Source organism: Megascapheus bottae, chromosome 7 (genome assembly GCF_031878675.1).
Source record: "Megascapheus bottae isolate mThoBot1 chromosome 7, mThoBot2.hap1, whole genome shotgun sequence".
NCBI classification, from domain to species: Eukaryota; Metazoa; Chordata; class Mammalia; order Rodentia; family Geomyidae; genus Megascapheus; species Megascapheus bottae.
The window spans coordinates 63,401,720-63,422,740 of record NC_143515.1 but is presented as its reverse complement, the minus strand read 5'-3'; the positions used below and the strand labels follow the sequence as shown (position 1 = coordinate 63,422,740).

The window sequence follows — 21,021 nt, the reverse complement described above, 5'->3', positions numbered from 1 at the left end:
GTTTTGGCCCTTTTTCTGGACCAAGTCTCTATTCCCCAGCTCTGGGAAGCAGAGCATCAATCTGTTCCTTACACTCAAGGGATTCCCTCCTAGTCTTTCCATATGTTCCCCTTCCAGGTGGGGGCTTCAGGGAGCACAGGTGGATCCTAACCTTCAATACTGTGGCTGGGCCCCCGCTTTGGGCCCAGCCTTCTCCCTGGACTTCTAAATGTCCTCTACACTGAGATTACTTGCACTGGCCTCTGTCTTCCTGATGAGGCTCCTCTGCGATGCGTGGAGGGCCCACAGTCCTCATCTTTCCCCATGGCAACATCTCACTTCTCCTTCTACGCACTGGGCCTTCCTCTTGGCAACAAGGACACTGCCAAGCTCATAGCCATAGGAGAGTTGGAGTCCCTTTGGGTCATTTTCTCATAGTTAAAATCACCTTTTGAGAATAGTGGTTTAGGCTGATTGGGGGGGGGCAATTTACTTGTCAGCGTTGCTAGAGGATATGCTTTCAAGCAGCAGATGGAAGTTGTACATTGCTTTGCAGTGGATTTGGAGGCTGGTCAATTCAGGGATCCCTAAGTGATGTGGGACTTAAACACACAAGGGTGAGCTTCATTGGTGTTTTCCATCAGGCTCAAGTGCTCGGGCACAGTTTCACTGTTATAGTCCCTCTTGAATGTTAAACAAGAGACCTCCCAAGAGGCCTAACCTGCAGAGTAGGACAGCTAAACAATTGTCCTTCTTTGTTGACGTGTCTGGAGATTCTAAGCTACTGTCTGATATACGATATAGCAAAACTGAACTCACGCCCAGAGTTGGAAGAAGTATAACATTTTACCAAGGGACAGCACCAGAGGTGTGAGAACCCCGGTGGAGATGGTGGTGAGCCATACCTGAGAGTCCACCTGTGGGAGAGAGGAAGAAAGGTGGTTCAGGAAGCCTGACCACAACAGAAAGGCAGTGGCTCCCCAGCCTGCCGTATGTCCCCTTGCTTCTTCTTGTGGGATCCACCTGTTTGCTGGCACACAGGGGTGGGGAGGTGATTACTGACTCCCTGTGTGAAGTTGTAAATCAGGAAACTTACTTAGCTGTGGGGAACAGCAAGGGAGAGGATTTGAGGAGGAAAGAAGGTACTTGAGAGGATGAGGCACCTCCTTTCCCCCTCAGTAACGTGTAGTTACTCTTCATAACAATGATGGGAATATAGGAAGAAAAGCGGAGACAGACATTGGCAGGGCTGGAGATTAGACAGAACAGAGATCAAGTGCAAACTTCCCCAAAGCCAGAAGCTTCCATGAGAAAGCAACTTTATGGATTGCCTTGTACCATTGTAAATACTATAGGAGTCGTTTCTAGGATGTTCAGGGCTTGTAGAGATGGATGAATGGATTGTATGTGAATGAGAAAATAGTTTTGGTACCATCTTTCCATTCAGTGGGTGGAAGCACTGAGGAAGTAGTTCTATCTTTAAACCTCTCTGCAGCTTGCAAAGTGTTTCTCTGTCAAGCACTGGATATTCACCATGACCCTGTGAACAGACACTAGGTATCTTATTTTACAGGAATGGAAATCCAGGCTCAGTCGTTTAGACAGCAGAGCTAGAAATAAGGCATGTTTATGTTGCATTCTTCATAAATAGCTCTACCACTTCTGGGCACAGACTTTCTCAGGTTGTGTGAGTTTTAATTCTTTCCCACTATGAGACATGGACAGACCCTTTTATTTGCCCAAGTATTTCAGCCAGGGGAGAGCTGGAAGGGAACGGTGAAAATTCATTCTGGAGGAGGCGCTTTAGAAGATAGTACATCTTGTCTGCTCTTGTCTCACTCCACTGTTCTGATCTGATCCTGCATGTTCATGTACCATTGGTGTCCTTATATTAGTCTAGCAGGGCAGTGTTCCCACGACAGCTGGAGAGTCACAGGCCACAAACCTGGAACCCCAGTTCAGCTGGGTCTGCGCTGCATCCATTGAGTCCTGGGGACTCCTGAGAACCTGCTGGTTTGTTGGCACATACATTGGCTGCTACTCAGCTGAACCACAAAAGGAACTCGAGTGCCTTTTGAGTTGTCAGGGTCTTTGCTGGTTAAAGCACTTGAGATCCTGAAAGATCCAGTGGGATCTCCAGTATTCCTTCAGCAAACTGAGAGGTAACAAATTTCTCATGGACAGAAGTGACCGGGTAGTATTTAAAAAGATGGGGTTGACTACAATATATAAAGCACTTGAGATCCTGAAAGATCCAGTGGGATCTCCAGTATTCCTTCAGCAAACTGAGAGGTAACACATTTCTCATGGACAGAAGTGACCGGGTAGTATTTAAAAAGATGGGGTTGACTACAATCCACTTAGGTTCCTAAACTGTAAAACCTTGGGATAAATCAGTGAACACATAGCTGAGGTACTGCCCTGCTCGCTGGTCCCAGGCTTATAAGCAATGATTGAACATCAGGCCCAGGAGTTGTGCTTTAAGACAGCACCAAGATCCACTCATGCTTTCCTTTTCACCTCAAGAAAAGTGAAAATACACTGTAATAAACTTGTCTGGTACTTGACCTGATCGTCCCTGGCCAGTTGTCTCCATTTTTTCACAGCTCTTTCCAAACTTTCTCTCTGCCTCTAACCTTGGATTTTTCTCCCAGTTCAGAGCTGGAGACTCTGAGAATAAGACCCTCTCAAAGGAATCCCTGGCTGAAAATAATGGAAAAGGGTACGTAGTCTGAGAGAGGGAAGCTAGCAGACATTGACTGGAATGGCAGCAGGAACTGTGCAGGATAGTTCCAGAGATGCCACAGTTAGAGGCTGGATTGAATTGTTACTGCTGGGCTCAAAGATTTCCTGCAATTGACCTTTGTCTGCTCCTATCCCTTTATTAAATCTTTCAGCAGTCAAAGCTTGGAGTGTTTAGATATGTATATTTGGTGAAGGTCACATCAAAAGGAAAAATCTGGGTCACAAATGTATACTTTTTGCATCCAGCATTCAGAGAGAGATACTGTTTGGCCTCCTTAGCTGCTGCAGCAAAGGGGGTGGGCCTTTCCACATACCAAGATACCCTGAAAGTGTAAAGAGCATGAGGGTGCCCGATGGTGTTAAAAAATGGCAAGTGTCCAATATCGCACCCTTAGAAAATGTGCTTTGATAGCTTTGGCAGACTTGAGGTACCTCAAAAGCATTTTATTGAGCTCCAACAATTTCTCTTCCATAGGCCACATATATCTGGAGTCTTGAGCATTGATGGATTTAACAAAAGAAATAAGAACAAGTAAGGGTCACAGAAATATGCAGCAAGAGAGAAGGCTATTTCCAGAATCAGAGTTCTTGTTTCTCTTGGAGCTCTGTACATTACAGAAAGGCAAATGCCCAAGCCCCTGCTGAGACCCTGATCTAGAACCGCCTTAAACACCTGGCATTTAGACAAGACTTCATCATCTCTAGTTCCCCCTTCAAAAACTCATTCTTTCTTTCCAGGATTTGGCTCCCACCTTTATAAAGTTGGGAATTTTGAGACAATAAATGTGAACATCCTTATGATGTTGGAGTTTCATATTATCACGAGGCCTTCTCCCTTGTGAGATGCGTGACCAGTGTACAAGACTGATTCTACCAGAGCAGAGTACCCAGGAGCTCTACCTGGCTACAAATAGGTGAAGATTCATGACGTTGAAAGTTGCCTTAGTGCCAGCGAACAGAAACGAAAATCATTCCGAAATGTCAATCAAATTTTGGCCTCAGTCTTTAACAGACCTCTGCCTCTGTGGTGCTCACAAAGGTGACAGATACGGTTGGCTACCGACTTAGGGGAACTGTACCCAGTCCCAGTCTGCCAGGAATTCTAACACGAGCCCCAGTGTTTTCAAGTCTGAGATGAGGTGAGCGTTCCCCAGTCTTTGAGAGATATGTGTTCTGTGTTAGTGAAGGGAAGCTGTGGGATGAGTGACTCGAGAACTTCACTCCTATCTTGGGGTACATGGAAATGTTTGGGAGAGGAAGAAGTAGAGGCATCAGATTTTCTGTTGTAACCTTTCTTTTATGTGATGTTTTCAACACTGAACTTCCTGGTTACAATCTCATAGTTGTATGCAGGAGCTGCTGCTTGTGTGAGGTGCAAGCTGGTTGGGAAGGGAGGAGAGAGGAGCCTGGGCTAAAGAGTAGCCCTGGTTTTGAAGGAACAGCTGAGGAAGTGTTTTTTACATTCTAGGTACTGAGCTAGGACTGGACTTTGGGCTAAATAAAAGAGAAAAAAACACGTTGGGTTTATATCTGGTATTTTCTTAAACTCTTCCCAAAAGAATGACTTAAGCTGCTCAACATAATGTGTAGAAGCTGCCTGGTAAGAGCTTGTTAAAATTCAGAATTCTGGACTCTGCTCTTATAGATTCTGATTCATAAGATATGAGGCTGGCCCAAGAATCTGCATAGATACAACAGCTACTCTGGGCCCAGGCAACTTTTTGAGGTATGGACATAGGATTCTCAAGCATAGCAGGAAAATCCAACAAATAACACTGCCAAGAGGAATGTCCCTTTGGTTATATGGTCAACTCTAATCTCCCTTTTGGTTTTAGTTGTTCTTGCAAATTTGGAATTGGACAGATGAACACTATAAATATGTGGGTTTTTTAAAAAATCTCCAAATCATCCATACAGGTTATCCCCAGTCTTATTCCCACATGCAATCGTTCCCAAAAGGACACACCCTAAACCAGGCTGTCTTACCTTGAATACTTGGAAGGAGAGTGGACATTCTTCATCTTCTGCCTTCAAGCCTTGTGGCATGACAGTGACAGATACAACTGCATTGTTGCCTTCCATGAGCTCTTGCACAGAGAAGAAGTATTGAGAATCACTTTCAGGTTCTCCTATGTGAGAAAGAGCCCTTATTGGTGCTTACCAACACTCCCTCAGACTTCTGGGTGGGGTCATGTTCAGTTTAGAGGGCTCTGTGAAGTAAGATCATGAAATCTGGATTTGGAGACTTGAGATCTGGATCCCTATTCCAGAGTCCTACATTCCAAGCCTCGGTCTCTTCATCTTAAAAAATAGGAGAGTATAGTTCTTACTTAGTCAAAAAAAATGTTTTAAATTGTGAACTCAAGGACTGTTTTGATAATGGTAAGTGAAATTCTAGGGTCCTCAGGCATGCATGAACATATACACTGGCAGTGTATCCAAGTCTTAACAAGGCATCAAGCATCAGACATGAATGGAGGCAGAGGAAGACAGGCAGAGAGGTAACAACTCACAGTGCTGTCTATGTACGCATGTCCATTGGAGCCAAAGCAAAAAAAGAAAAGAAAAGGAAAGAAAACCAATGTGGGAGCCACAGATTTAAATACAAGCAGCAATGGTGATAAGTCAGGATAGGATTACTACTGGGAAGCTTTGAAGAGGGATGGTTAAACATAGAGGACTATCATGGTCACAGGATTTCTGTGAGGACTAAGAGGCTAGTTACAATAGGACCTCAATGGCTTGCTTCTTTCCCTTCTATCAAAGAAGAGGGTTTTAGTTATGTGGTCAGCCTGGCACAGCTCAGGAAAATGATTTGGTAAGAGTAACTCAGCTGACCTGGAGAGTCAACCCAAGGTTTCTTTTTTGTGGGTCATGGGGCTTGAACTTGGCCTGGCTGCTGTCCCCGAGTTCTTCAGCTCACAGATACCCCCCTACCCTTGAGTCAAGCCCCACTTGCAGTTTTCTAGAGGTTAATTGGAAATAAGAGTCTTGGGTTCTTTTGTGCCCAGGCTGGCTTTGAACCTTGATCTTCATATCTCAGCCTCCTGAGTAGCTAGGATTACAGGTGTAAGCCACCGCATCTGGCTAGCCCAAAGCTTCTTGATGGCAAGGCTTTCTGAGCAGCAGTGTGATCACAAGAGGCTCTGTGGTCACCTGGGGTCTAGAATCAGTCAAGTAAACTATTCTGGACAGGCAAGTACAAACATACACATATACAATCACACATATATGTCATTTGCAGCTTCTCTTACCAAGGATATATTATCTCACTCAAATTTGACTTCACTTCTTAATGTCACAAACACGAAGCAGGAGATATAATGAAGAAGGAAACTTTTCTAAGGTCACAATTGATGCCATGCATTTCAGGAGAGCCCCAAGATAGGCTCAAAGACAACTACCAATGCTATCTCACAACACAGACAAGACAGGACATTCTCCCTGCTGTCTGGGTCATGTTTTGTACATTCAAGAGAACACAGGTACTCCAGTGTTTATAGTTAGGGAGATTGGAAGCAGAGAGACAAGGTATTTTCTTATAGTCACAAAGGTGATATATGATGAAGACAATAGGTTAAACAAGGTCTTGGCTTTGCCCAGTGGTCTTTCACAGCCTGGTTATTTACTGAAGAGCAGACAGCCTGCTGCCTTCCTGGAGGTAAGTTAGATGATAGTAGGGAATGAAAAGACAGCCTCCTTTTCATTATCCCTCCCCCCCCACCCGCCATCAGCCATTTTCCTTGGAGGAAGCATCAGCTCTTCCATTAGGCTGAAAAATTCCTCTCTTTTCAGCTTCTGACTTGCATATATACAGAATGAAGGACAGAAAGTACTGAAATGAAGGCCTGTGCTGGGGCTGACAGCTTTGGGTCAGTCAGATTGATCACTAATGTCAGACATACCTACAGAGTTTCCTAGGATCACCTGGTTTTTAAACATCATTTGTCCCCATCTTTCATGAGGTGTGATTCCCTGGTCCAAGGTGATCGGGAATTGATTACATATGAACAGGCAGGAAAAGTTCTCCTGGAAATCTTGACATGACATCCTGTGGAAAACAGACACACATGACTAAATGACCACTGGTTGTGATCCCAGGCAGAGGATCCATCTCCTTACTGCACCATCTGTACTTCCCTGAAGTGTCCATCTGCTGACTCTCCACTGTCCTACCCAGAAGCCACAATCTGATTCTGGATTATTCGGCATTAATCATCTTTCTGCCTTTTAAGTCTCCCCTCTCCCCCCTGGGGTTGGAAGGACAATGGCAGAGACAAATTCTGGGTTTTGGCATATTTTCTTGGCACTTCTTTATTACTACCAATTTTCCTGATCCATTAATCCAACTGATGGGACTCTCCAGGCCAGCAGGATAATGGCCAGGCATTCTGTGCTCTGGGTCTTAGATTCTGCCAGAGCTTGCCTTTCCAGGGAGTCCCTCTGCCAAGTACATTGTTGAGGTCTTTATAAAAACAAAAACGGAAGCTGGGAGTTTGGCCTAGTGGTAGAGTAGGCTTTCTCCCTGAGTTCTTTTGCTCGAAGCTAGCACTCTACCACTCTGAGCCACAGCTTCACTTTCTGCTTTTCCAGTGGTTAATTGGAGATAAGAGCCTCACAGACTTTCCTTCCTAGGCTAGCTTTGAACCCAGATCCTCAGCCTCCTGAGTAGATAAGATTGCAGCCATGACCCATCACGGATAAATACCAAAACTCTCCATCTTCTTTGTTCTCATAGAGCTGATTTTTCCGCCAGTCATGAGTTTCCTCCCATTCCCAGGACCTGTGTGTGTAGAGATAGACCGTAAGGAAATGCTTTGCCTCCACTCCTGTGTACTGATTTCCTACCGAGTCCACACACAGAACAGGTGTGCGTCCTCCTATGAGCAGTTTCCCCTGCACCCCTCCCATCTGAGTTCAGTGCTCAGCTCCTTGTGTTGACATTGCTGCCTCCCTAGCCTTAGGGCCAAGAGATCAATGACTTTGCTCTCCATGGTATCATCAGATGTGTTTAATACATGCCTTGCTACATCGTCTGCATACAATAGCTTTATTCTTCTTCTCCTAATGAATTGATGAATACTGGGAGTTCATCCTGGGGTCTTGTGGGGAGGACACCCTCCCAGCAAAAGGGAGAAGCTGCCTTCCCTTCAGTCCACACTTCAAAGTGGAGGCATACAAATAAGCCACGGGCCTCAAAGGCACAGCGGTTTAAAGAGATCTTTCTAGTGGAGGAGTCCATACCAAGAGCCTGGGTCATCTTAGGTGCCAGGACAGCAAGGCAAGGATAGCCATTCTGGCTGCAGGCTGCCAGCTGAGGCAGTCAGATGTGTTATTGTAAAATAGCAATTTTATAATTAAGCGATAATTACATTTTTTTTCTGCAGTGTGTAAGGGAAAATAAATGTAGTGTAAATCAATATGCTATTGATTCATGCAAGTTTGCCTTTAAGTGTGTGCGACTGAAATTTCAATTATGGCTGAGATTAGACCATCCGGCTCTCCCCATCCATCTCCATTCCTAAAAAGTCGGGAAGAAATCGACCACCTACATGGAGACAGTGATTATTCTATCTCTACCACTTCCATCCAGCCATGGGTCTGGTATATGTGTGTGGGGGCGGGGTGGTGGAGAAAGGGCTCTACAATGAGCTGAGGCACATGATTCTACAGAGTAGGCACTGTTCTGCATTGTATCCCTCCCCTGTTCAGAGGCATTCATCTAGATCCATCCCTGCGGGGTTTAACTCACAAATTTGGTTGCTTCTTTCTCTTATCCCCTGCTTCAAGTTAGCTTGTTGGTCATGTTTCTGGCCAGGGCTCATGTTTATGCTTCCCACGACCCCATTTTTTTTTTCTGAAATTCATCCTCCTCCCTTACCCCACATTCATTGTCCTCTGTGAAGAAAGCTTTCTCTGCATGGTGCCTCTCCATGAAGCTCTTTTCCTCCCTAAGCTGTCCTCTATCTTCCTCAATGGTCATTTGACATTTCCCATAGGAGGCATGGATGAAATACCAATGCTTGCGACTTTATTATCTTTCTCTACTCTAGGAGATCTGTCATTACCCCTACTCCTAACAGCCAACCCAAATCAAGGATTCTAGCTGCCACAGTTACCCTCTGGGCCAGCTTTGATGAGGGCTAGGAAGGAGAATTGGAAATAGTCAGAGGTTTTTAGGCTTTACATCAGAAAGGGCATTGGACAGGAAAGGGCAGAAAGGAAAAACAAGCAAGAGAAAAGGACAAGAGGGGATAGGAAATAAAAACACAGTGAAGTCTCCATTAGTACATGGTTTTACAAGTTCATTTCCCTCCCATAAGAGGTTGGTTGTTCTTTTCTCCAGGTAGCATCTGAGGTCATATCCAGGGTTATTCTATAAATTCACTTTGTTGTTTCCTTCCTATTGTACCCTTTCCCTGATATCATGCCCTCATTTGATGAGTGCCCACATAGGTCAGTCACACTTAAGCCCCTGGGATTATGAAAGGTCCTACCCTAGCTTGTCCTGGGGTGGCAGGCTAGGGTCTGGCCAGCCTATTGGGCCTGGAGCACTTGCTGTCTACATCTGCCTTTCAGAGCTTACTGGAGTAGTCACTGTTGATTTCTGCTGCACATTGGGTTCATGTTCTGTTTGAATGCACTGCATGTCCTTTTCAATCATATTCCCCATCCCCTTTGGCAAGGGTGCTGTGGCCACTATATGGTGACATTTTTCATGGGCCTGGCACAGACTTTCAGTGGAATGCAATAGGACCTAGCTTCATTAACCACTAAGAAGTACAGGAATCTCACTACTGTCCCTCTGTCCTCTTCAGGACAATCTTCTCATTCTGAGTTAGCAAGATGGATGGCAGAACACCAGGGATAGGTCATAGGGCAACCAAGAAAGCCCAGCCCAGTTCCCTAAGGAAAGCACTGAGTACACAGAGGGGATCTCTGCTGGGATCTACTTGTCAGATCTACTTGACAGGACTCACCACCTAAGCACACTGAGGATAACACTCATCAGATCTTTGGCTTGATTTTCCTAACTCCCCTAACCATGAAGCCTTTCCATCTTCATCCCATGTCATCATTATGACTGGAACATAGAATACACAGGAGCCCTTCCAGAGATTAAAGGCCCCCCCCCCACACACCTATTTCTCTGTCTTTCTTAGCTTGGCTCCTGCTCTGCCATGCTCACTTTGCTAATCCTGGATAAACTTTAGCCTTCTGAATGACAGACACCAATCTGCATACACCTCACAGCACCCACCTGACACTTGAGATGATATATATATCTTAGAGCAGGCACCATAAGTATGTAATAGGTGCCTGAAGAAAGGCATAATGGGAGCCTGAGGTGTACCACAGCCACACTAAGCTATAGACTGGACAGGCTGCAGTCAGGTCTGCAGTAAGAGACTCTCCCCAGTACCAAGCTCTCCATGAGGAATTTATGGAGGTTTCCAGAAGCCATACCCATCACTCCAGCGCCCTCTCCATTCCTTTTTGCCCCAGGGGTTCCACAGGCGGATGATTTCTGCCCAGCCCATCCTGTACTGAATCTGTAATAAACAAACAAACAAAAAACAAGGAACTGTCAGGTTCCCCGGTGAAAGTCAGCAGGAAGAGGGAACACAAACACAGCTGCTTTTCACCTCCCAGAACTGATTTAACTTCTGACCTCATTTGGCTGTAGCCAGAGGAAATAAAAAGAAGTGAAAAACAAAAGAAAACAAATAAACCAATCGATGACTCTCTTGATGCCTGCATGGAATTGAAACGAGAGAGAGAAAGAGGAGAAAATGGCCTTATTGTCTTTAGCTGGGCATGACAAGGACAGGTGCAGCTACATTGTGCCATATGATTGCAATCTGGAACCTGGTTGAACTCAGGTCTAGAAGCAGGTGAGTAGCTTAGGCTACAAGGGAGAGAGCTTTATAGGTTCCCAGCTTCCCACAAGTCTCATCACAGACAGCGTCTCTACCCCGCAGACAGCGTCTCTACCCCGCAGACACAGCCTGCATCCCTTCCGGCAGGCCTCTTAGACTGCAGTGCAGTCATAATGACTCTTGTCCTGAGTAAGAGGGAAAAGGAGATTCACGCAAGCAAGACTGGGGTAGCCTGGGAGCTGAGATATCTGAGGATAGCCCTTCTTATTCAGTATCTTAACCCTGATTAGACTGCTGTCTGAGAGTAGATGGCTTGCAATGGCCTGAACTTCTTTGTTCAGTGGCCTTCCATGTTTTGTTCTCCTTCTTTCCCTTCTTCTCTTCTCTCCTCCCCTACTCTTTCCCCTCTCCTCCCTTCCTCTTCTCTCTTCCCCTCCCTCCCTCCCTCCCTTCCTCCCTCCCTCCCTCCCTCCCTCCCTCCCTCCCTTCCTTCCTTCCTTCCTTCCTTCCTTCCTTCCTTCCTTCCTTCCTTCCTTCCTTCCTTCCCTTTCTCCCTTCTCTCCTTCCTTCATTTGCTCCTTTCTTTCTTTACTTTTTCCTCCTCTCCCTCTCTTCTTCCCTCATCATTCCCCACTGGAAATATTCAGGGTGGCTCCTTTGTTCCTTCATTCCACATAATCCAGAGGGCAGATCTGAGGGGTTGTAACAAAACAACAATAACTGCAACAACAAACCTTAAGCCCACATTTGTGGGTGCTGGGATTCTTCAGTCTGGATGGGGGACTCAAATATGATTGGATTATAGCTGGACTGAATCTGTCCCCTCTGAGGAGAAGAGGTGTGAAGGAAAGAGAATGTGTTCCCTGACTAAGTCACGGGAAACTGAGAAAATGAACAACCTATCATCATGAGGAGGAGAAAGTCCACATGTAGTGTTCAGAGGCAGAATCTGCCTGACATGACTTACACTCTTCATCTCTGGGGTAGATGTTTCCATAATCCTTATCTGGCAGAGGAGAAAACTAAGCATTGGAGAGATTAAGTACTTTTCTGAGGTCACAAAGTTAAGTGGCAGAGACAGAATTTCAATATGAGCCTTTGTCAGACCCTTAATTTTGGAATTAGATGTGGATAAAGGACCCTACCTGATGTGCCTGTCACCTTCTCCTCAAATACAACCCTTAAGCATCTTGGCCAAGGTTTGTACTACTACCAACAAGGCATTGCCTTGAAGGAACAGCACAGTCACCCAAGGCCCCTCACCTTGGCTCTGATCAGGTCTTTTCATTTGCTCCTTGCTGCATCTCTACAGTAGAAGGCACACTGGCTCCCAGCATCCCAGCTTTATGACAGCTCCTGGCATAAACCCAGGCTTTCCACCTTCTCAGCCCCACCACCAAGCCTTGCACATAGTTTTGTCATTAGCTGCCGGCACCTGCTGGAGCCCATGGAGTGTGCACTTGAGAAATGGTTGGCCCTCAGAGCTTAATGAGGTGCCCTCAGTGCCCTCAGTGCCCAGTGGATAGTTGGGGGCTCAGTTGGGCATAGGGAAGAAAAGTAGCCAGGGATGGGAAGGGGCTGAGTGTAGCGCTAAATGAGGCATGCGGATAAACACTCACCGTAGCCTGGGGGAGCCACCAAGAGCTAGGTGCATAATAAAAAATGCCAATTCCATTTATCTTCCTGTCTGTGTCCTGCCTAGAGGGAGGATGAGCAGATTAAAAAGCACACTACATTTATAGGCTGCCTGAATCTTAGCACTTGTGCCTCAGAGTTACAGCCTGCTCTCTCTGGAGGAGGAATTTGTAACCAAGTTTAGTCTTGGTACAACTGTCTTGTGCAACAATGCTCTGCTGGTGATCACACGGGCTGGGTGACCGGGGGTGCAAATGTCACATGGAAGATCAAAGACGTGGATGGGCAGAAGAATGGGTCGCATCACATGCTCTGGTTGTTGGCCATACCTTTGACCTTGGCTAACTCTCTCAGAAAAGGTGCTGCTTGGCAAAAGGTATCTAACCTTTTGTCTAATCTAAAATAGTGGCTCTTTAGATGGATTTTCTTAAGTGTTAGTTTTATTAGCTATTAATAGTTATTCCTAGAAAAAAAATAAAAATAATTTTATAGTTAATGGTAGATTAAAGTCAAGTAGTAATTGTTTTGTTAATACAGGCCTTCTCAGGGCATTGAAACTACTCATGTACCCTGTGAGTCTCCAGGAAGTAGAAATGGCAGAATGCATTTTCCAAACACGTTTAGAAATATATTTAGAGAAGATCTCTCAGGTCCCATCTCCCAAGGACGCATCCTTCCAACTGTCAGCTGCTCTGAAGGACAGGGCAGGATGGACCTCACAGGAGAGGTGACCTGAGTACCTGTGTTCCTGGGTGATGTGCTCTGTCTAGACCACTCCTTCATCCCATGTCCACATACGCATCATTAATTCCCACAGCTCTCATCAACACAGGAAGTCAGATTGCATGGTCAAATGATAAGAGGCAGCACAGATCAAACACGTTTGCTATCCTGAGACTTGTCCATTTTGGTAGCCAGGTGGAACGATGGTATTGATTGCCCTTCAGGGAAGGGGGAAGTAGAATGGTTTGGGAGACAGCTCCAAGAACAAGGGGACCAGGATCTCTTGACCTGAATGTCTCAGGGCAAACTTCCTTGAAGGCACAAATGACCCCTGGCCTCCATCTCTTCCCCTGGCTTGGGGATGTGAGAATTTCTCACACTTGTGAGCTCAGACATGGAAGCTGCTATTGAGGATGACAGAGCTGTTTGGGATTTCCTGCTTACCCAAGGGAAAAATGAATTTGATCTTAGTTAAGTCCTTGATTTTAGAGAGCCTTTGTTATATTAGTTCAGCTTAGATGTCACAAAGGAAACCTGTCTCAGGGCAAAACTTTCCAAGTGTCAACTTCTGGGAAGTGGGGGAAAGGGGAAGAAGGTCCATTCTACCTCTTTGGGGATAATACCTCATCTCACTAGATACTTGGCCCAAATCACTTCACAGAGAACAAGGACTCTGGGGGATTTCTAGGGGGAAAGGGTCCTGGGGGCCTCAACATTGGATGGGAGAAACATGGAGGGGCCATGGTAGGACTGGGGTGATACATGTCCATATCTGCTTTGCTAGTCTTGCTGGCGGCATGTGATGCTATCTCTTGTTTGGAAAACAATAATATGGGACAGAGTGGAGAGCAGAGTCCAGGCCATTAGGCCAGCCTTACCTGCTCAGCTCCGGTCACTGTGTAGGCGTGCTGGCTCACAAGCCCGTTCCCCATCACTGCAGCCTCATCTGTCAGCTATGGAGGAGAAAAGCAAATGAAACATTCAGCCCTTGCAGGCTCTTTGGGGTGATAGAGAAATATATTTAAACAGTGATGAGCCACTATGGCCTCAGGCCCACTGGGCCCACTGAATGTGTGTGCTAGAACTCATCTAGGGAGGCAGAGGTGGTAGCCAAGGGGTGGCTGAGGCTCAAGATAACTTGCTGTCCAGGAAGATACCCACCCCCCTATGATTGACAGACCCCACAGTCTTGAGGGCCTGGGTGTCTTGTACCTAACAGCTGTCATCAGCAAATGTAGCATGAAACATACCTGCTGGGGCATTTGCTAGACTCAGAGGTCCTTGATATCCCTGAGGTGAGAAACAGCAGTTAAAGTGCATCTTTGGATTCTGGTATCATTTTAAATTAGGGAGGTGTGACTCCATCTTACCTTCAAAAAATACCAGAAGCCACCCCTACATAGGAAACTGGGTATGTCAGAAGCATCTCAAATACCATCAAGAATATGTTGTACACATGAGATGATCCTTTGGCCTGTGAGATCAGGGCTCTTTGCTAAGTGAAGAAAAACATCCAGGAGTTTCCTTCTGCATCAGGGGCCATCACTGACTCCCCAGGGCCTGGCAAAGCCCCTGGGAACCCTGTACTTGGCAAAGACTTTGGTGAGCCACTCGGCACTTTGAACGCTACTTAGCACGGGCTGTGTGATAGTGTGACCTTACTTAGCCTCTCGGATCCCTTGTCCTCTTCTGAGTAGTGAATTCTGGACTCCACATCTCAGAGGTGGTGGTGGGGAGTGCTGCTATAAGACCAAATGGTGGAATGCGGGAGAAGCTCACTGTTGGTGCTACATAGATCCCAGTTGATGTTTCTGTCCCTGGCTGTGAGCCCTGAGTACAGCGAAATTCAGGCAAAACGACCCCCTCCACTCACTCCTTTTGGGGTGGCACAGGTCATCAGAGAGCCTGCTTTGGCTGCAGTCTTCACCACCATCAGCAGGTCTGAGGGGGAGGAATGGAGGTTGACGCCGGAGACCACGCCTCCTGTGAGATCCACCAAGGCATCCGGGAGGTAGCCATAGTGCAAGTGAGAGTAGGATCCTCGCAGCCTTTGTGGAGGGTGAGAGTTAGATTAGACCTGGATGTCATTTTGAATATGCTTGAAGGAGGGGGATGACACACTGCCTCCTTCCATTCCCCGGGCAGGGGGCACTGCTTGATCCACTCTGAATCATTATTGCCCAAGGGGAGAGAAGGCCATGATGAGCCTTTAGTAAGCACTGGACAATACTTAAATGAGAGTCCCTAGCTTGTTTGCTGTGACTATGCTTTTCACACTAATTGTGCCTGTGACACACTTGCTGTGTTCTCAGAGAAGAGCAAGATCTCATCCCTGACCTCAAAGAACTTAACAGCTTGAGATGGGAACCAACGGTAGCTCACATCTGTAACCCTAGCTACTCAGAAGGGGGGAGATTGGATGGATTATAGTTGGAGGCCAACCCAAATTAGAAAAAGAATTAATGAGACCTCATCTCAGCCAATAAACCTGTGCGCCCAGCTAAGTAGGTTGCAGAGGTAGGTGGCTACGCCTCCCCTCAACAAAAATACAACACAAAAAAAAATCTATAAAGCAAAAAATAAAAGATCTGGGAGTGGTTCAAATAGTGTGATGTTTGCTCCTAAAGCCACTCCAGGAAGGAGAGGGGAACATATGAACCCTCAAATCTGTCTTCCAGAACCCCCTTCTGTGCTACTCCCTGTGCATAACTTTTTCCTTCTGTTCTTGTACCCCAGAAATTCCCTGTTTTATTTTCCTCTCAATCTGGCTCCAAACCTCAGCAGCCCACCGCAAGTATGTGGTCCAGTTCCTGGCTCCCCCTCACTGCCTCTCAATCCTTAGCCAGCAGACTGAGCTGTTCTTCAGCTCCCTGTGCCTGCTTAGGAGGTGGGCATTAGCACACTGGCCTCGCTGGGCTGAATAGAGCTAGTGACTGAGTAGATATACACATGACATGGAGGAACCCCTGTCTCACTGTGAGCACTGTAAACAGTAGAGCAGCCTCCTCCTCCTCCTCCTCCTCCTCCTCCTCCTCCTCCTCCTCCTCCTCCTCCTCCTCCCTCTTCTCTCTATAGACCTGTCTGCCCTCCACCACAGTGCCGGGGTGTCAGGACACATTCTCCTCCAAAGGAGCTATTCCAAACAACAAATACATCAGGTTCTTTTCCTTCCTTGGGTGTCTACAGGCTACTAGATCAATCGAACCATCATGGATCAAAACAGATAGACTCATATTTCTGGGGTCTGAGGGAAGCCACACTTGGGGTTCATGTTCTTCCAGGCAAGGAGAGGAGGATGGGTATTTTAGGGAGGAAGAATCAAGCTGGGGAGGCTCCTGAAAGCAGAAGGGCATGGTAGAGTGGAATGGCAATGGAGCTAGTTCAGTCACACTGACACCACTGAAGAAGAGGCCCCAAACTGCAGCTTCCCAGGGATTTCTGAAATATAACCACAATTAAATCTCAAACCACACAGGTGGAGGCCCAGGAGACCCTGAGGCTATTTCCTAGCCTCAAAATTGCCCCACGAGAGGGACTGTCCCCTCTGTTCCTTCTCTATGAGGTAGGTCCCTGAGGATAAGCAGTTAGACTCTCATAGGCAGTGGGGGAGCAGCAGTATTGCTGCTGCTACACTTTTGTTTCGTATAGTAGTGAGAAATCAGATAGGGGTCAGGGATCTGGACCCAGCCCTACTGCTGTACCAATGGGGCCTTGTCTTCTCAGCTGGGAACAGCATGGTGAACAGGATCGTTCTGGCTCCTCACCCTCCTCCCTTTTCACTCTTCTCTTCATCCTCTCCTCCTGGAGAGAACCCCAGCAAACTCACTTCAAGTATATATCTATCACACAGCCATGGTGAGCAGGATACCGTCTCAGGCAATGCTGGGATGACTTTGAAAATCCGTGATTATAGAATGCTAAGGATCACCAGAACACGGAACAGTTCTGCAGGAACTACCCTTTGACCAAGTTTAAGACTGGCTTGTTTAAAGCTGATCTCCATCTCTGTCCTTGAGTTATGATCTGCATTAGCCCTTGATCTTTGGAGTGTTCACTTAGGCAACTACAAATCAATATGATGCCCCACTGGGTAAAGCCTGACTCTTGATGTCAAGGGATCTTTGCTGAGGACACCAGACATTGGCATGGACAAGGCTGTGGAAGCCACCTCAGAGCCTACCAGGTCCTACCTGCAGAATCCCCTTCCACTCAAGATCCTGTTGCTTCAACCAGGGCGGCACCAGAGAAGCAGCCAGAGCTGTCCTTGTTTTATGGTCTCAAAGACCCTGCCCCAAGCTGGGTGCTGGTGGCTTATGTATATTATCCTAGCTACTCAGGAGGCTGCGATCTGAGGATCATAGTTCAAAGCCAGCCCAGGCAGAAAAGTCCCCAAGAGACTCTTGGCTCCAATAAGCTACTGAGAAAAGCTGGAAGGGACACTGTGTCTCAAAGGGTAGAGTGCTAGACTTGAGCATAAAAGGCTTAGGAATAGCACCCAGGCCCCGAGTTCAAACCCTAGAACCAGAAAAGAACAAAACAAAAATAAGACCCTGCCTCAGTGGTTCTGAGTCTCATTTAAGGTCTCAAACCCCCATGATTCGACACTTACCACTAAGAAGTCCTATAGAGCTAAAAGGACTCCCTGTTCTAACCCCTCTAACCAGTAGCCCCCTCTCCATGTCTTCCATGTCTCCATGTCTTCTTTCTCTCCGTATCAGAAATGCCTGCAGAGTCTGTCCTAACAGTCCCTGCATGTTTTGACAAGAAGCTATCTGTGCACTTTACAAACATGAGCTTACGGATCTGCTGATGCTTCAGGAATACAGTGACTATTCTTAGTCCCCTTGGCTGACAGGAAATAGAAAAGAAAGGAGACAGAGAAAACGGAGCTCACCACAGCTGTCACTATGCCTTGTCACCTGAACCCAGGAATTCTGAGTCAGCCCTATCCTTATTCCTCTGTTTCAGCCTCATCTGGGGGAAATGGCTACTTGCTTTGAGTGATAGGAAGCAAGAGGAGTCTGGATGGATGTCTAAATCCAAGCCAGTCAGGTTGCTGAAATGCTGTAGTTACATGTAGAAATTCTACAAAGAGTAATAACAGCTTTTCATGCCGCCACCGCTTTCTCCTTCTCCTCCTCCTCCTCCTCCTCCTCCTCCTCCTCCTCCTCCTCCTCCTCTTTCTCCTCCTCCTCTTCCTCCTCCTCCTCCTCCTCCTCCTCCTCCTCCTCCTCCTCCTCCTCCTCTCCCCTCTCCTTCCTGTTCTTCTTTTATGCCAGGGCTTAAATTCAGGGCCTGGATTCTGTCCCTGGCCATTTTTGTTCAAGGCTGGTACTTTACTGCTTGAGCCACGGCTTCCACTTCTGACTTTTTGGTGATTAACTGGAATTCAAGTCTAACAGACTTTCCTTCCCCAGGCTTGCTTTGAACCTCAGTTCTCGGCTCTCACTCTCCTGAATAGCCAGGATGACAGTTGTGAGTCAGCAATGCTCAGCTTTTTTTATGACTTCTACAGAAAGAAGTTTTTTTTCCTTTCCCTTTCTCTTCTTTTCTAATCACCGTGGCCTATTCATTTCCATTCTCCTCAGTTCCAGGATAATGGAGAGGTGGGAGTGTACGTGTTCACTCACTTGTTGCCCCAGCCCTTGGAGAACAAGGAGCCCCTGCATGTGGACAGAAGGGCTCTAATTGTTTAGAGTCCTTGTGTACCAGGCACCAAGTTCTAAAAAAGGGAAAAAGACGAATCTCCTCCTGTGCAAATGACACTATCGTGGCCCACTGGGAAAGAAGGTGAGAACAGCTATTAACCCTGGCTTGACAATGAATGCTGTGTGACCTTGGACCAATCTATGCACCTCTCTGAGCCTCAGTTCCTTCATCCCTCACAGAAGAAGAGGGTTCAGTTCTCAGAGGTCCCTTTCAGCTGCCACCTGCTACAATTCTCTTTCATTCCCTCCTGCATCCTATCACTTCCTTCTTGCATGGGTGGGGTTGAAGCTTTTGAAACAGCTTTAATAGTTTAGAACATTTTCTCCTCTGCTAGATTTCTTTAGACGGGAGAATGTGGATTCTGGGTCCACTTTCTCATTTCTTTTTTAAGCTGAATGATTTCTTTAGGTCAGCTTTTAACAAAATGGGGTCAAAGTCATCATTTCGTTCTGTAAGATTTCTAATTCTCCCAGTGAACTGACAGGCCACCCCCTTTTACATAAGGAAAAATAAAGTCCCTGAAGTGATGAGGGTGAGAGCCATACTGGAAAGATAATGGCAGTGTTTGTGTAAGTAGCTTAGAAATGAATTAACCTACCCCTATGTATGCACTGGTTCAACAGCCCTGGCTGTTATCTGGGCTTCTTTCTCCAGTGCTAATGAATAGCCTTTCCTGCTGCTGGAATTGAGTAGCAAATTTAGTTTTCCCAAGTTGCCTCTAAAGCAAGAAAGCTCACTGTGAGGTCTTGAAGCACCCCAGCCATTAGATTGTGACTCTCAGGATAGAGACTGGGTGGACTGTAGCTTTGTTACCACCCCACAGGACACAGGCCGTGGCCCATACTAAAGGGACCTTGACTGATTGGGTTAACTGCTTCACCTGCCACCTTATCTCTGCTTGGAAGCTTGGCTCTTCTAGGAGTGACCTGAGGAAGTGTCTGATCCTATGGGCCGTTCTCCTATCTATTTTCTCTCCAAAAGTCACCGTCTTTCCCATGTGAAAGATACGACTCACTCTGATGTGGTCGTCTCTGCTCTCCTGCCACACAGCACTTCTAGGGGAAACTGTTCCTTCCACAGCTCCTGTCTACAAAGGTTTATGGACACTTGTCCTTGGTCAGAGCTGAGTGTGTCAAAGGAGACTGCATGTGAACTTGGCACTCAAACTCTCTCCTGGGAACTGTAATCATCTGAGATGCAAGGGATAGGATAGAGGCAGAAAATGTTGAAGCCGGAGGGAGGAACTAGTGACCTAAGGTAGGTAAGGCTAAGAAGAAAGGAGCAGAGAGGAGATGAGGGTCAGTACAGGCTTCGAGGAAGAGGAGGAGTTGGAATAGAGAAACTGGTCTTGCCAAGGCAGCCACTAAACCGAACCTGCTCTCCAGACCCCAGTGTTGGACAGTCCACCAGGCCCTTTCTCCTCACCCTTGAACTTCTGAGAGATTTGCTCCCTCTTTACCTCTGTGCATCCTTGGCAGTCACTTCCTTTTTCACAGTATCTCTGCAATACCCTGTTCTTGTTTATTTTTCTTTAATTCCAGCCAATCATCTTGCTCTTTTTTCTTTCCTCTTTCTTCCTTCTTTCCCTATTCTCTTTCTCCTTGCTTTCTCATCTCCCTCCCTCCCTCCCTCCCTCCCTCCCTCCCCCCTCTCTTTCTTTCTCTTTCTCTCCTTCTCTCTTTCTCCCTTTCTTCCTTTCTGTCTTCCTTTCTCCCCTTTCCTATCCCACTCCACCCACAACTATTTCAGGATGTTTAATGTTCACCTTTATGTTTGCACAGGTTCTTGTAAAATGCATACTGCAATGGCCCGTTTCCATTTCCATAAATAACTCTGTGCCTAATGGCTCAGTGTCTCGTCCCATTCATCCAACACCCCACCCTCTGAGGGTCTTCCATTGTGCAGACTGGATCTATGGCTTCCAGCAGCTGGGTGGGTTCTATGGATTGCATTTGTCTCACAGTGCCTATGTACCCTGAGGATGGACACTCACAGGCCTGCCCCCTCAGGGGCCCTTTGGGAGTATCCTTAGTGGGTATGATGTACAGACAACTAACATAAGGGTAATCCAGTGGTCCTTCAGAAGGTCGCTTTGGGATACTCCTTCTTGGGCTGAATTATTGGGTTCCTACATCCCAGCAAACATTTGGCATTAGTTTTCTTATTATTACAGTTTGAGAAGAATAGAAAGATGTCATATAAGACTTCTTTTATTATTCTGATTATGGAACATCTGAGCATCTCATCATCACCTATGAGGTTCTTCATGACAGCACCCTCCTACACACACACACACACACACACACACACACACACCTTTGCACATACACAGTTGAGCCAGGCTTAGAGT

At 46.6% G+C, this 21,021-nt stretch overlaps 1 protein-coding gene across 2 annotated transcripts in view; it reads right to left on the bottom strand.

Moving 5' to 3' along the window:
- The window catches only part of Capn13 (calpain 13), a 64,875-nt gene that overhangs the window by 24,848 nt on the left and 19,006 nt on the right, over window positions 1–21,021 (bottom strand). For both annotated transcript variants that reach the window (XM_090336177.1, XM_090336176.1), the window contains exons 5-10: window positions 14,836–15,010; window positions 13,841–13,915; window positions 10,192–10,277; window positions 7,433–7,507; window positions 6,630–6,775; window positions 4,711–4,853 (exon numbers count right to left, since the gene is read on the bottom strand). In XM_090336177.1, coding sequence (XP_090192303.1) covers window positions 4,711–4,853; window positions 6,630–6,775; window positions 7,433–7,507; window positions 10,192–10,277; window positions 13,841–13,915; window positions 14,836–15,010 — 700 coding nt within the window. The remainder of the gene's footprint in view (window positions 1–4,710; window positions 4,854–6,629; window positions 6,776–7,432; window positions 7,508–10,191; window positions 10,278–13,840; window positions 13,916–14,835; window positions 15,011–21,021) is intronic.